At 37.3% G+C, this 16,319-nt stretch overlaps 1 protein-coding gene across 1 annotated transcript; it reads left to right on the forward strand.

The window, feature by feature from the left end:
* Positions 1-669: 669 nt before the first annotated feature.
* Positions 670-1,740, forward strand: LOC149086602 (uncharacterized). The gene has a single exon (XM_089231883.1). It carries the CDS (start codon positions 670-672, stop codon positions 1,738-1,740), a length of 1,071 nt encoding a protein of 356 aa, XP_089088009.1.
* Positions 1,741-16,319: the final 14,579 nt, after the last annotated feature.

Genomic DNA, 16,319 nt, shown 5'->3' on the forward strand with positions numbered 1-16,319 from the left:
ATTGAAAGCACTACACATGCCTACATTGCTCTCTACCTTAGAGCCTCCTATCGAGAGGGGACCAACTGTCCCCTTACATCCATTATTGACGTATCGAAAAAATGATTTTGGGTCAGAGCCAATGTTATCTGCCAACCTAGATTCAACTTCCTGTTTACTATCCCTTATCGCTTTCTTCAACAGTCTTCTTTTATCAGTAAACAATGATAGGTCACCACGTCCACTTTTATACTCTCTGAATGCTCTTTTCTTTTCAAGATAAAGGTTCCGCACGCTATCCGTGAACCATAGAGGGTGTGATGTACAAACACGCTTTTTTCGAACAAAGGGTATGACGTCGTGCAAAACAGAGGACAGCTTCGTACTAAATTCTTCCCATTGACTTACCACCCCTACTGATTCCAACCGGTCTTTGAAAACTTCCGCTAACCTTCCTCTCAAAACATCAAAGTTAGTTCTCCGAAAACAAGGAACCAGTCTTTTGTTATCGCCTACGGTGCCCCAGTCTGGGGTTCCAAGCTCACCAAGGCAGTAAAGAAAAAACTAGACTCGGTTCAGAGGAGCTTTCTCCTCTATATCACCAAGGCATACTGCACGGCACCAACAAACGCTCTACAGGTGATAACAGGACTGGCCCCCCTCGGGCATTGGATAGAGTCTGAAGCAAAAATGGCACTGCTGACGAGACTCAATCGGCCTATCACAGTCAACAACGAGCGCATAGAGCATTCGCAAATTGAACAGAGAGAGATCGGATGGTCCTCACACCCAGCAGTAGAGGTAAAAGACGGACAGATCAGCTTACACCATGACAAACAGCTAACGCCGACAGTAATTTACACGGACGGCTCAAAGACTAAAGACGGAACTGCAGCAGCCTACGTCGTTACGGAAGGCAACAAAATAATCAGCAAGTGGGCACATAAGCTTAACGCAGAGGCTTCCGTGTTCCAGGCAGAGATGCTGGCTCTTCTAGAGGCAACGAGGAAGGCAGAGGAATTAAACCCTCCAGTCAAAATATACACGGACTCGCTTTCTTCGCTGCATGCAGTCACAAATCCGTTGTCCAAAACGTACGCTTCAAGAGCAGTCAGGAAGATTCTCATTAATAACCCCGGTATCGCCCTCTCCTGGGTTAAAGCCCACGAGGGGAACTGGGGTAATGAGGAAGCTGATGCTCTTGCGAAAGCAACAACAGAAAGACCAGAAGTCAATCGAAATATTCCATTTCCAAGGTCTTGGGCGAAGGCAAAGATAGAACAACATCTTCTAAGGCAGTGGCAGGTGCAGTGGGACAGCAACGATAAAACAGGGAGAAAGATCCACCAGGTACTTCCGAGGGTGAGGCTCCAAGATCAGGGGTGGTCAAGAGCAATGATCTTGTTCTTCACAGAACATGGGCCATTCCCTGCATACCTCAAGCGATTCCACCTTCGGGGTACAGACGCCTGCAGATGTGGAATGGTGGGAACACCACTGCACTATGCCACTGAATGCCCACTGACCAAGAAATTTCACTTCGGGAAGCCTGCACAAGAAAACTTGGCCCTTTGGAGAGCCGAGTTGTTAAAAAGAACTGACCGAAAAGAAAAAATTGGAAGATTGATGGAGAGGATAACAACAGACGAGAGAACATTCATCCCCGACGGAAAGCCGCCTCGATCGCAAAGAGCAAGAAACTGCAGGGCACTTTCCACAGAGGAGGAGTCTTCGGACTTTGAAAACGAACAGAACACATAAAGACTCCGCGCCTTATAGGGGCAGCTGTCGCGTGGGCGGATCGGTCACATGTAAATAGATGACTGTGTGATGCATATTGTGTATATGTATATATTGTATATTTTTTCTGTCATTTAAATCCAGGGGTTTTTGCGGTTGGGTTCCGGGGGTCTGGATGAGGGTGCTCCGGGCTGTTGCTCGGGCTTGTGGGCTCCTCCTGGTGGCTGGGTGGCTGCCCGGAGGGGGGGGCTGCTTATTGAGATGCCCTGAGGGCCGTGCATGGAGCTTGTTGGCGACTGTAGTCATGGATAGAGGGTAGGGGGCGCCGGGGGGGGGGTGCCTTCCGGATATTCTCCGGGTGGCGCCCTGGCCCGGCGCCCCTGATCCTCGCCCAGCGCGACTCAACCTGATTGGGTAAAAGGCTTATATCCCGAGAGGGACAGAGCCTGGGTCGTGTCTGGTTAGTAGTAGTAGTCTTTTGTTATCAACCTTACCCGAGGAAAAGTTACAGTGAAATCTGACGATACGATGATCACTGGAAGAAAACTCTTCCCCCACCGAAACATGTTCAACTAGATCCTCAGAACTAGTAAGAACTAAATCCAAAATAGCAGTACCCCTTGTGGCTTCTGATACATGCTGATACAAAAAATTTTCGAGCACCAACTTAAGAAAGTCTCTTTCATACTGATTTCCAGATGAAAGGTTCTCCCAATCAATACCCGGGTAATTGAAATCCCCTAGTATGAGAACCCTCTGTCGCTTACACATGTAGGAAATTTCATCATGCATTTTGGCAATGTAGCTTTGATCCCTATTCGGTGGATTGTAACAAACCCCAACAATAAGTTTCTGACGTCTTTTGCTCTCAAGTTCAACCCATATGGTTTCAATATCACTTCTCTGCACGTTACACTCTCTAGCCTTCAAACAGGATTTCACGTATATCAACACTCCACCCCCTTTCCTATCAGATCTATTTCTCAAAAAAGTATCGTATCCTGCGATTTGTAAGAAAGATTCATCCCCATCGTTTGCCCAAGATTCTGTAATGGCTATAAGATCCAAGCCCTCCACAACTATCATAGTTTCTAAAAAATCTTTCTTATTACCCAAGCTCCTGGCATTTATTAATTCTCATTATTATAACCATTAATTTATTTGTTTACATAATAATATTTTCATATAGTTTTTCTCTCAGATTAAAAAATATATATATCACTGAATCGTCACCGCGATATGATTTGTTTTCTTGTGTGAACAACATAAAGATAATCACTACAGTGATCCCTACGGTCGTGGCCCTACGGGGGCTAGCCATAGTACTTCCGTCTCGCCACGTTCGCGGTTGGGACGACAAAACATAATCCCCACCGCATGTCGAACGATATAGTACTCATCTTAAAGAACAACCCAAAATAATTTGCACTAAAACATGATAACAAAATGTTAGTTGATTGTTAATGAATTACGATAAAAATTTTCTTAGTGTCAAGAACTAAATATTCATGAGGGTTAATCGATTCATTAAAAACGGGCTTTTACTGTTCGGAAGAAAAAGGAATAATTATAGTCGTCAATTAGTTCATTAGTTAAATGATAAATTGTAATTATCAAATATTCAATTTGAATTTTCAATGTCTTTTCAATTCCTATGTTCGATCTGTTTTGGAATACTGTAGCATAATTTGGAATTCACATTGCTTATTTAATATAGTTAAAATTGAACTTGTTCAAAACAGGTTTTTACGCTATGTATATTTTAAGAAACAGTCATATAATCACTACTTATCAAACGAAATGCTTCGCTCATCGTTCTGTTATGATTCCCTTGAAACTCGCCGTCTCAGGGCCCTTACTAGGGTTTTTGTAAAAATTATTCACTCTGGTATTGATGCACCTGATATTCTAAACCTTATTACTTTTTATTGCCCACGAATCAATCTTAGATGTCGTAATCTTTTTTATGTTCCTCCATATCGTTCTGATGTTTTGAAAAATTCTCCATTGTACCGATTGCTGAGATGCAGTAATACTGATGATGTATATTTTTAAACTTTGAATTTTGTATATATATGTTTTTCTTGTATTCATATATGCAAACTGTAACTGGGCTTTCGCCTGTAGTTTGTATTTAAATAAATAAATAAATATAATTAGCGGACGCTTTTAATTTAGTTTTAGTTGAATATATAAATTTTGGACATCATCTAATTGATCAAATTTATAGTGCAAATTATTCGAATTATATAGTGCAGTTATATATTCGCCCATGAAAAATATCCTTCTCTCTTTGCACTTACTCTATTAAAAGAAGTGACTGTGAGAATGTTTGTCGGATAGTAAAACTTTCAAAAGCAAGTTTTCGAAAAGCTGTTATCTATTTTAGTTCATCGAAACACGCATAGAAATTGAGACCAGTCATAATATCGTAAACATAACATAGTAACATAGATTATTATCTTTCGCGTTTCAGATTTAAACTCGAAAGCAGGTAACACGAAAGGTCAAGTTTAACATACACTAGAACGGCGTTCTTTTCTTTTTAAATGGTGTAACCCGTGGAGAGGAATTCGTAGAAGAAAAGAACTTTGACCCGCTGTAAATCAGGAAACACTTTCAATTTCTTATACGCCCTGAATAGTATTTCGAAAGCATTCCATGATAATAATAATAAAAGAATAAGAAGAAGATAAATGTAAAGTAAATCACTTGCGAGAGAAATTTTGCAACATGAGGAAGAAGGGCTACGATGCACTCACTCAAAAAAAATAGAGAAGTTAATGTTTTTGATGGAAGTCATTTCGAGATTGAAAAGAGAAGGTGGTCTCGAAAATCCCCTTTCCACCTGCTATATGAGAAAAATGAAACAGATTAGATTAGATTACCCCTTGACCCAGTCAAGCAATTTTTTTTCACATAAGAAAACTAGTTTCGGGGTCATGCTCTTCAACCTGTTGTTGAAATATTAAAAAAAAAATTCACTTTCTCTCTGGAGCCCACGCCCACTAAATTTCACCCAGTTTCCACAAAGGTTGTTATATTACATTATACATATTTTTTTCTATTTTCTTCTGTCTGATTCTTTTTTATCCTTAGAAATTAGGTGAGTAGATCAATGATTTTGTTTAAAAAAAATTGAATTGCTCACCATTGAAGATGTTTGTGAGCGAAATACATGTTTACGATGATGATAGAAACACGCGATAAATTTCTGATGAACGAATCAACAAATCTAGAAACACTCTTTATAACAGTTTCTTTTTCTAAAGGAAATTCATTTGATTTTAGAAAGGCATTTGCTCCAAACTTTGTAAAACTTGTTCTTGACCTAGTCATCAACTTCAGAATTCTTTTGTAACAGCGATGAAATCTTGTTTAATATATATTTAAAAAAAAAAGAAAAAAGTAGAAATATATGTGTAGATAGCCATATATAGCTAATCAGATCATATCGATAACAAGCGATTCAAGTGTCAATCAAAGTATCGATTACGTTAACATGTAACAAAGCTATTAAAGGTTACGATCATGCTTTTGCATACACATTTCTTCCTTCCAATCGAAATTCACATTTACATACAGGGTAGAAATAAAATAGTAAGTAAACTAGTAAGTAATTTTGATAATTCATAAAAAATTGAAGTAATTGTTTCATCTAACTGCGGTAAGCGAAAAACTTGTTCTCAAGAAAGGAGATTTTTTTTCTTTGATATGGAAAAAAATACTCCAATTTTTTTTTAGATTGGGAGCGCTGCACGAAAACAAATCCCAAAATTACATGGGAAACTGCTTCTTCAATCTTTTCTGTGTCCGAAACTTTTGCAAAGCTTTAGCCGGCGGCTCGTGGCTGAAGAAGAACTACTTCACTAATAGTATTTTATCCACGAATGTTAACATCCCAATAAAAACCTTAAGTAAGCGCAAGTAACAAAAAAATTCAGAAATGAACAGTTAATTGTACACCCTACATTTTACAGGACTGATTTTCATAATCCCAGTGGTTTTGTTTAGTGCAGTGTCCTCTGTCGACCAAAATCTGAACTATTTTTTCCTATAAAAAGAATCTCGTGCGTGAGCGTAACTTTTCCACAAAACATTAAAAAAAACCAATTTTTTCAATTTTTATAAATTTTTAAAAACTATATATAAATTTATGGGACACTTTCCTGAAAGAAGGGTACAACAGAAACAGTGACATGACCACAGAAAAATATTGCTACGGCAGTAAGTCCACCATCGAAGTAGGTTAGCGCACCAACCTCTCGGTGAAGAATACAAAAACACTGCCGTTCGGAATCGGTAATAAATTTTAGGTCCCGGTCTAATTGGCCCTCGTGTGCAGAAAATAACCGTGATGAAACAAAAATGATCAATGATCAAAACTTGTGGAGTCTAATTTTAGGTGACACATTTTAAGCAAAAGTAATATTTGATTCCGTAAGGATAGAAGAACCTGCGAAGTAACAGCGAAGTTTCAAGCAAATATGTATTGATAGAATTTTTTCATGCTTCGTCATTTCTTGTGAGAATATTCTTTTTTCTTTGTCTTCATCTGATTCGAATTGCCGATTGCCTAACAGAGCTTGCGTTGTGGTCAAAACAGGTATACGTTGCTATAATAATGGATAAGACACTGGTTGTCGTAAAAAAAAAAAAAAAAGAGTAATTATTATGACTCAAATTAACCAAACTTTCCCGATTGTCTTTGTAACCAAAGTTAGATCTCCATTTACATCCATTATATACAGTAGTCGCAATTGAGGACATACCGATAATAACTATTATCATCCGGGAATGACGATTTTGTCTCTAAAAAAAAATCCAAGGTTCATTTGCTTTTCGAAATTATAACATCTTTAGAATGGAAACTTTTTTTTTAGTTGAAGAATGACGAACGGGTCTGATAAGTTACTGTCTGGTTTATCAGCCAAGTCCATTGTATCAATGTCCCCCCCCCCCGTCCCTCCTTCAATGAGTCAACACGCAACTGAATGGTGTTGCAGTAATGAATAAGAGTTTTCTGACATCCGACGCAGAACATGCAAATGAAGAGAAATATTGCAATTATACTAGTCACATAAGTGCTTGACCCAAACTGGTCTCGTAAAGATGTCAAAAGAAGGCCACGGCGAACTGTGAGACATGAAATTAGTGCAAAGAAGCCATCGTACACGATAAGAAATGAAAAAGACAAAAACACACGAGAGAAAACATTGGCAACAAAGGAGAAGATATATTCTACGTTTTTTATTCCAGGTTTCCTACGTCTTTGTTCTTTGGGGGTCACGAGGGCTGTTGATACTTTCTGCAAACTTTTCAACTCGCTCACGTGTGACCGTATTTTTACTTTTCTTCTACTTTCACCTTCTAAAAAAGAAAAAAAGCTGGCGTTTACGTTAGTGTAACGTAAGACGGAGTGTGAGAGAGAGATATACTATATCTTTCACAGTCATCATTCTCTCTCTCTTCAGACAAAGAAAGGGACTGAAGAGGAGAAAAAAGAAATAGGTCTGTTCATAAAGATAAACTCCCGCATTCCCTTCCAATGTTTTGTAACAATTAGAAAAATTGTTACTAAAAGAAAATGACCACAAATAACGCTAAGAAGTAAAACAAACTCGTGATGGCGTTTCAAAATTTGACACATTCGGTCCTCCTTCGCTTTTGGAGAGAGAGAGAAAAAACTGTTCGATGATTATTGAGAAATCAGTTTTTTTTTGTGTTCTCCAAATGCCGGATTTTCCGTATTCCGTTCTTTAAAAAATGGTACCTGAATGTTGGTCATGGCATTCCATGGAATGCCAGACACATAGGAGACTTCTAATATATGTGTATTGTCTTCCGGGTAGTTGAATTCATGGGTTTTTCCCTAGAGTCCAAAGAGGAAAAAAAATTAAGGAATTGAAAGAATATTGCCTCGAACTTTTGTGCTATTGTAACATTTCACGTCAAACTGTGGTGGTTGCATAGTTTTTTTTATGTTGGTCTTATCTGTGGTCGTATGTCATACACGCGTCCTCGTGATCATTGAGGTCACTTTTATCAATTTTACTTTTTTGTCAGCTGTCGTCGCGACACCCCCTGCTTTGAGTTCTTTGGTAAATTGCATTGATTTTTTTTTATCTCGGCTCCTCTCTTATTAAGAAATAAATAAAAATTCCCTCACAATATATACACTCTGGAAAGGTGTCAATTCAAAATCTGAAAACTAAATTGATGGGGGTCTTGCTAGTGATACATAATTTCAGTGATTGATATAAAGGGTGTCTAAAATATACATGGGAATTAGATGTCATCTGAAGGAAAGAGGAACTCATGACTGGAAATGTCTTGGAAAAATGGTAGCAGAGGCAGGAAAAGCTGGAATGTCACAACCTGGTGATAAGTGGGAAAGCATTTAATGAACATAATTATAAAACAAAAAGTACTAGACACTTCTAAATGTACCATACTCGCACAAACTTTCTTGCACAAACGCAAACAAACGGTGTCCTAGTACATGGCGGTATGGTAAGCGATCTCGATGGGTTCATTGAGGGGCTTGTTCATTGCCCTCAGCCACTCCATGCACTAGGAATTACATACCATCTCCGAATTCATTTTCCGGTGCATGTTCTTCGCACGGTGACTACAGCTCGAATGAGAGAACCAGAAATTTCTTCACTAGCGCACTGATAAACAATTCCATCTTTAGGCTTATGGTGACATTTCTGGATATGGATTTCAGTGCAAATTTCCTCCCTTTATTATGATATCTACCTACCGAAATGTCTATCCCAATATTTTTGAGACACCTGTATAATCGCAACACTTGAGATGCGATTCATAGACTCATCTTGGATCTCTAAAAACAACTGTACGCATCTATGACTCACGTAAAGCTTAAAAATTTGCATTTGAGATGCTTTGTACGAGTCACATAATTCATAATTATCACACGTTTAAAAATTTGCACCTGCAATAAATTCCGGCTTTGAGTATTCATTCATGCGAATTTTTCAAAACATTGATGGTACATGGGAAGTAAGTACCATTCCTGTCGTTTTTGATGAATAGATGGTTTGTTTGTTTGCTTGCCAAGAAAATAATGATTGATATTGAGCAACTTCCTTCCCTATTTAGAAAACTACTGTAGCAATTTTTTACTCTTTTAAAATAACCGGACATTTAAAAAAAACAACAACAAAAAACAGCGTTCGAGTAACCTACTGGCGTATCAATTCAATTCAATCTTCTTCAACCACTCGTCCGCGGACCGATGGCGGTCCGTGGAAATTTCCGCAAAACATGTAATCAAATTCTTAAATTTACCACTACTTGATTTGAGAGCTACATTACGCGAGGTGGAAAAAAGTGATTTGAAGATTTGAGTGTGTTAGAAGGAAATGAATTATGTTGCCTTGAAGATACATGAATGAGTTCGAATTCTATTCGCTTTCCCGTTCCGATGTATAGAAGAGAAATGCCCATGAATGTGGCTTTAAATAAAGAATTCAATGAATGTTTTTATGCATACTTATCTTCTACACAAAAACATTGGAAAAAAATATCTATCGGAAATATAGGGGACCAGTGCTGTCGACCATCAAATGAAAACAAAACTATCTGGTGTGCCCCGGGTACTGGACCACACGGGACGAAAATTTCACTATTTCAACATTACAAGAGCGCTAAAATGGCTGCTTACCCGGTTGACTAAGCATCTAGTTGTGGCCCTGCTGACAGGGCTCCATCCCCAGAGGCCCCGTATGGTATTGTTATAATTGTTATAATTGTTTGAGTCAAATTAGTTCATGATTTCAAACCATTTTTCAGTTTGGAAACGAGCAAAATGTGTGTGTTAATATATATCATATATTATATATTATACACTGTATAACATTTAATATCATATATAATTTATTTCTGTGCTACACACCGGTGTAAATATTATTTGTCAAAATACCTGCGACTATGTTTTTAGGTTTGCCGCCTTTGTAAGTATCAAAAACATGTACAATGTTCAAAAGTCATATCAAATAATTCTGATGATAATGTGAGAGTTTCATGCACATACATTTCAACTTTTCTGAATTGAAATATACTGTAAAAGATGCTGTAAACTTATGTTGCAAAATATGTGGTAATTTTCGTAAATTATGGCAAACTAAATCGCTATACTAATATTGCATTGTAGTAGTGAAAATATTTGGTGTAAATACACTTTATTAACTGAATTTATCATTATGAAGCATTGAAAGACACACATATAATAATTATAATGTAAATGCTCTGAAAATTCTGTAACCTTTCACCATTGCTTATTTTTTGTGTATTATAATTGACAAATGTATAGTCTTATTCATATCTTAATAGGGTTTTATATAATATGAAAAAATCACAAAAAATAGTAGTTTTTAAGCACCCATTTTGCCATTGACTGATCAATATCTCTACCTATGTAGAGAAACTACGATGAAGATGACGAGAGAGATGTGCTTGGTACTTCGCACCAACTAGTAACGGCATATAAACCAGTAATTTGGCGCATAAAATTTACGCCAATACGCAGTATAAAAACAAACAATATACGACATTATATCACATATCGTTCATTTTCACGCTGCGCATTGGCTCAAAACCAAAAAAAACAATATCACTTTGATAATTATAACAGATGGTTTTGTTTTTATTTGATAGGTGGCAGCAGTAATCCCAGCGTAAAGCTTTTTCTTTCGTGTTTAATAAAAGAGCAAACTATAACTCCCCTGTTGCCATCTACAAAAAATGAAAAAAAAATTGTACATTGTTGTGGGTTGCCTGCCACAAATTATCCTACCACTCGTTAGTTTCAAAAGTTAACTTATTCATATTCGCCCCACAAAAAATTGCTGAAATTCTGCGGCAAACATAAAAACATTGTGGGGCATATAAATAAACTTTATACCGGTATCATACCATGCAGTCTATGGTTCATTTTCATGCTACACGCAAAACACAACCAGAACAGCGAGTGGCCATGGGGTACGTTAACAGACTGTGCTATTGATTTGTTGTTATTTCATTTGCCATTTACTTCTTGTGGAATGCAAATTACCATTTATAATTTTATTATTACTTTATTTCCCATTTCTTGAAAGGCTGAAGGAAGTTAAAAGTTTCATTTGATGCTGTATTTTTCTTCCATCTCCTTACTCCTGTTCGTCGATTTCGAATCTCATATTTATTTGCTACTGAAAATCGTTTATTTCTGCTGCAACACCTGGCGTTGATGATTTTAAAAACACCTTCGCTGCACCACACGATTTTCAAGGACTCGCTGGTCATGGCAAAGAACCAGTGATGTCACTCCATGATACGGAAATCTCGGCCGAAACCTCATAGCGGCGGTCATTATCAAATTTCTCAAACAGAGTATGATAATTAGATATATATACATTGTGAGTGTTTATTCCAAACTGAATAACATAAACGTGACCCATTTTCCCCTCTCGATCCTTTTAACTTCCGATTTCCAAAGGAATTTTTTTTCCCCTTATTTCGGTGCAAATTATCCTCAATGAACGGTTAAACAAATTGCATATCGAATTGCACGTTTTCTGACGGTGAGCACATACATTCCACAGTAACTCAAAGTGAGATTAACACCTCCACTCTAAATATAAGCATGAAAAATAAAAAGTGTTTAGACACCTGATTCCATGTTTTAAAACATGCAATTAAGTTTATGCGTATGTATGCCTGTCATATGCATTCGTTACAAAAAATCTACATGATTTCACTCGAGAGGTCATTCTTATGAAATATTATTAAAAGCTATTCCCCAGATTATGAAGAGCGTGATTGATCGACAATCATTTAAATTTCTTCCTAAAATAAAAACGTCGTTTAAATTTAGCCTTTTCTTATCGCATTCCGGTCATTTTATACGTATGGAGACCAGTAACAGGACCGTCATTTCAACTATTTCCAGGGGGGAGGCAAAGCACATGTACTCAATGTATGTATATATATATATATACCATTTTTAGTGTATTTTCAAAAACCAGGGGGGCGATGCCCCCCACCTTCCCTAAATGACGGGCCTGACCAGTAAGACCGAAACTCACACATTACTTTACTTTACGAACGATTTTTCTTTCATTTCTGTCAACGAGAGATCTGTATCAGGAGATTTGCCGCTGTAGCAAAGAGTTAAAGATTAAGTGCATTTTATCTCTCTTCACATGTACGTCTTTCACAGATCAATTATTAGAGAGATACGTGAATTTCGTAAATAAATCAAACTTTCGAAAAGAGATATGTTATATTACAATGTATATGAGTTATATAACAATGTATATAACTCACAATGTATATTTTGAAATCGAAAATTTCGCATTTATATTCGGGAAAATCAAAATTAAAAATTTTGAACTTGTCAGCTAAAAATTACGCAGTTTTTTCAAGTATAATTACAGATTAGATCAGTTGGTTTCTAATCATGAAATGTTTTTAATTTAAATTAACAGGTACTGTCTTGAAAAGTTGAAGTAGCAACAATTTTTTTTTCTCATTTGAAGTCTACTACTCTACTTACTTAACTTGAAATACCCGATAGATACCCACGTTAAAATTCCTTGCGGAACATGCAACTCGTAAACCATTCTCTGGGAAATTTTCAACGAATCGGTGCATGCAGGATCATGGTGTGTGTGTGTGTGTGTTGATGCAGTTATGTATATTTCGGTTTATACTGATTACATTTGAAGTCCGTATGTCATAACCAAAAGTCTGTTTGGACGCCCCAGCCACCCACATTCCCAGAACCACGAATCGTCAGCGCCATTCTTCCGGCTAGAGTTCCTTGTTCCTGCCTGAAACCAAGGGTATATTATCCTTCTCTTAGTCTACTACTAGACAACTTTAGTGGCTGTCTTTTAACATAGTAGTTTCCTCCCATCCCGTATCACGTCTTTAGAAAAATATTTTTCGGTAATGGCTTACAGTAATAAATTTCGGTACAAACATGATGAAGGTGTTTTGGGGCCTCTCTCTCTCAGATGGCCAAAATATTTATATACCGGCCGGTACCCATATAGATATTTAGATTCATTGATATATTAGAGATTCGCTACGTTGAATGTCATGTGTATAATCTTAATTTTTTATTTGAATTATTAATTATCTGCTGCTGTCTTTTAACGTAATATTTTACCATTCTTCAGTTCACCTTTCTCATTTGTCACGACGCTCATTTTTACGAATCCGTTAGGACTTGAATAATTAGTTCGTATAATCGAAAGTTCGTAAATGAGAGAGACGACTGGTTGGCCAAAAACTTGCAGTTTGTAAATTGGAGGTTCATAAAACTGAGCGTCGACAGTAATAATAGCACGCAAGATGCAATAACTGAGTTTTTGAAACTGCAAATTATCGATATTTCACGGAAAATTATTTATTCGTCGAAATTCACTAATTTTGCATTTATAGCATCTATTTTGCAAGAACGAAATTTACGTATCCCTAGCAATCATGTATTGATATTAATTAAACTCTCTCTTGAGCAACAACAATGAAGGGGAGCGAGGATGATCGTAAGCAACTAGCAATTAGTACACATCTTAAAGCTCTACTACCTTAGCCGTACACGAACTTCGTAAACATTCCTCTGGGAATTTCTAATGAATTGGTTACATGCAAGAATATTTGTGTGTATTTATATGCGTAGTCTTAAGGCATTTATGTTGTCAAATCTATGTTTATCATATGGGTGCTACCATCATACTTTGAAGTCAACATAGAAAATACCTGAATTTTCATGTGTAGGTCTGCCTGCTCTCTGGGGAGATACATTTTTGAAAGGGAGTCATGCTTCCATAAGCGTCTTTAAGTTGGAAAACCGCAGAAAACCACCTTAAGCCGACTACCACTGTGCCGCTCCAGTTTCAGGCTGGTCGCTCACTGGAAGCGACTTGAAGCGGCAGACAAGTCACGCGCAGATATCTGTATTCGCAAGACAGCATTATCATTGCACAGAAAATGCAAGAATTTCGTCCATTAGCAGCGATTTCCAGCTACAGCAGCAGACGATAAAAATATCCGATTCGAATGGGATCTCGCGCCTCTTGCGGTACCGGCACAGGCGCAATACGGTTGTTTAATTTTTCGCGCCACTTGCTCAACTTTTCCCCCCTTCCTCTGCGCCCTCCTTCTCTCTTTCCCCTGAGCATGGATGTTGGAAATTTGATATTTGCTGTTCATGGGTTGTGATGGTAAGTGGTAATCGATTAAATATAATTATTTTTTTATTTACAACAAGAACACCTTCTCCGAGTTTTGTCTGATGTCTCATAATGTGGACTTGACAAACTTTCTCAAAAAATTTAGTTTTTCAATATTTCCTTAAGATTATTTAACGAACACACTCGTCTGCATGGAGTGCAGTAGCGAATTGAGTAGTATATAAATGTCGGTTTCAGTGGACGACGTCAGAAACCCTTTGTCGTCGGACTTAATGTCGGCTGTTGCAGCTCGCGTAGTTTGCCGCATGTTGTCGCTCCCAGTGGACGACCGGCCTTACAGTATATTCAGTAGTAAATGTGCAGAAAATTTAAGATCAGTGTACAGTTGATGATTTCGCGGAATGATTTAATCCAGGGGTTCTCAAACTGTGCACCGCGACACCTTGGTGCACCTCCAACCTTTGTCAGAGGCGCCACGGAGCAGTGACCCCGGCAAAGGTTTTTCGAAAATATTCTTTGTTAAACAGCTCTGGGGAGATGGCGGAGCTCGCGGGTGAGCTTTGAATAGAGGAAAGAGGCACCGCGGGTGGAAAAAGTTTGAAAACCCCTGCTCTTTAATCGATTTCTTCCGCAATTTATTTGTTTCACATACTTTTAGCTTCAAATAACTGAGTCCATGGGCAGGACTGAAATTTCTAAGCACCTTCTGAATTCTTTGAATGATCGGATCCCCAATCATGTTAATAAAATATTTTTTTTCCCATGTGTACAAATCTTAATACGAACGTATGCGCACGATAAAAAATAAATATTTTTCTCCATCACATGTGAAGATCAAATTTGTTAGGTCATTAATATTTGTCAGAACCTTCAAATAGTTTGTTGTAATAAAATGTTACGACATGCGTAATATAGGGGAAAAAAAGACTTCAAACCATTCAGTATTACGATTGATTTTGGGATAAGAAAAAAAATAGAAATAATTAGAAGCTCTGCCTTCGCCCGAGGCTGCCATACACGTATATCATAACCAGTGGACGTAGCACGAACGATAAATAAAGCACGCCAAATTAATAAACAAGCCTTTTTTATTTTTAATAATAACAATATCGTCCATGACCGTTAGAACGTTTTAATGGATAAAAAAAAAAACATAAGGAAGGAGAGGAGAAAAAAAATAGAGCGTGAGGTGTGGCTTTTTTGTTTTATTGTTCTCATTTAGTGCGAGGAGGGAACTTCCCTCGCCTCAGGGCGACACTCAACAAGGACATTCAAGGCAGCCATGATGAGAAGAGATCTTTTACACATTTTTTCTTTTCTTTTTTTCCATCATAAGAAGTCCTTCACGAAGAAGAAAAGAAGTCGATTCTGGGGAGAGCTCCATATGTTTTTATTTCTTCCCGCCTTCTTTTGAATTCGCATTATCAAGGACTTATTAGTGTAAAAATTTCGTATTTACTTCTGGTCTAATAAGCGACACTTCATATACAAATAGCCCGATCGTAGCGAGCGATTATCCTTCAAGGATGCTCGACTCCTCTCATTTACAATGTCATATGGCTTGCTGTATGTATTCCACCCTCGGACTTTCGAATTTACACTAGTTTTTTAATGATTTCAAAACAAGGAATGATTCATTTCGTACAAATCAAATTTTACAATTCCTACCACTTTCGGTAGTAAATTAAATTGAAGCGAACTCATATTTTAACATTTTCGCTTCATCTCAACTCAATTCTTTTCTTTAAAAATCAATCAAATATTCATAATGAAAACAAAAAATATTATGTGAATACTATTGACTATTTTCGTATAAGTGACTATTTTCGTATCGTTAAAATTGGAAAAAATGATAATTTTGGCAATGTCTATTGCTCCAAAACAAAACTCAATAATGATCCATTTTGACTGTCCACACCTTCCCTTTTGACTTCCCCCCCTTACAGCAACAAGCACTTCTGGAAACGGAACAACGGCTGCAAACATCCTTTATATTACCGAATATAGTCAAACTCAGTTGTAATGACACCTTGGATATAATGCCAGTAATTGGTGGTCCTTGTGATGGATCCACATAGAGAATAATGATAATAATCTTTGTTTATAACGTTGATGAAAAGCAACCAACTCGGATATAACGACAAATTTTTTCGTCACTTTTGTTTCCATTTCAATAGCGTTGCCCTAAGAAATTCCTAAGATTAGAGCTGATCGCATCCAGGAAATATCCGTCTGTTGTTCTATTTATACCTAGCATTGAAACGGTGCACAAACATGTTACACAAATACACACATATAATACACAAATGTAAGCATATAATACACAAATGTAAGCATATAATACACAAATGTACGCATATAATACACAAATGTAAGCATATAAGACACAAATAC

The sequence above is a fragment of the Pholcus phalangioides genome, unplaced genomic scaffold, assembly GCF_987345545.1.
Source record: "Pholcus phalangioides strain wild (caught in Gottingen) unplaced genomic scaffold, Ppha-v1.0 ptg000004l_1, whole genome shotgun sequence".
Classification (NCBI taxonomy): domain Eukaryota; kingdom Metazoa; phylum Arthropoda; class Arachnida; order Araneae; family Pholcidae; genus Pholcus; species Pholcus phalangioides.

Bases quoted from the DNA above. Each gene is read 5' to 3' on its own strand.
- LOC149086602 (XM_089231883.1), top strand. From the start codon at position 670: ATGGCACTGCTGACGAGACTCAATCGGCCTATCACAGTCAACAACGAG.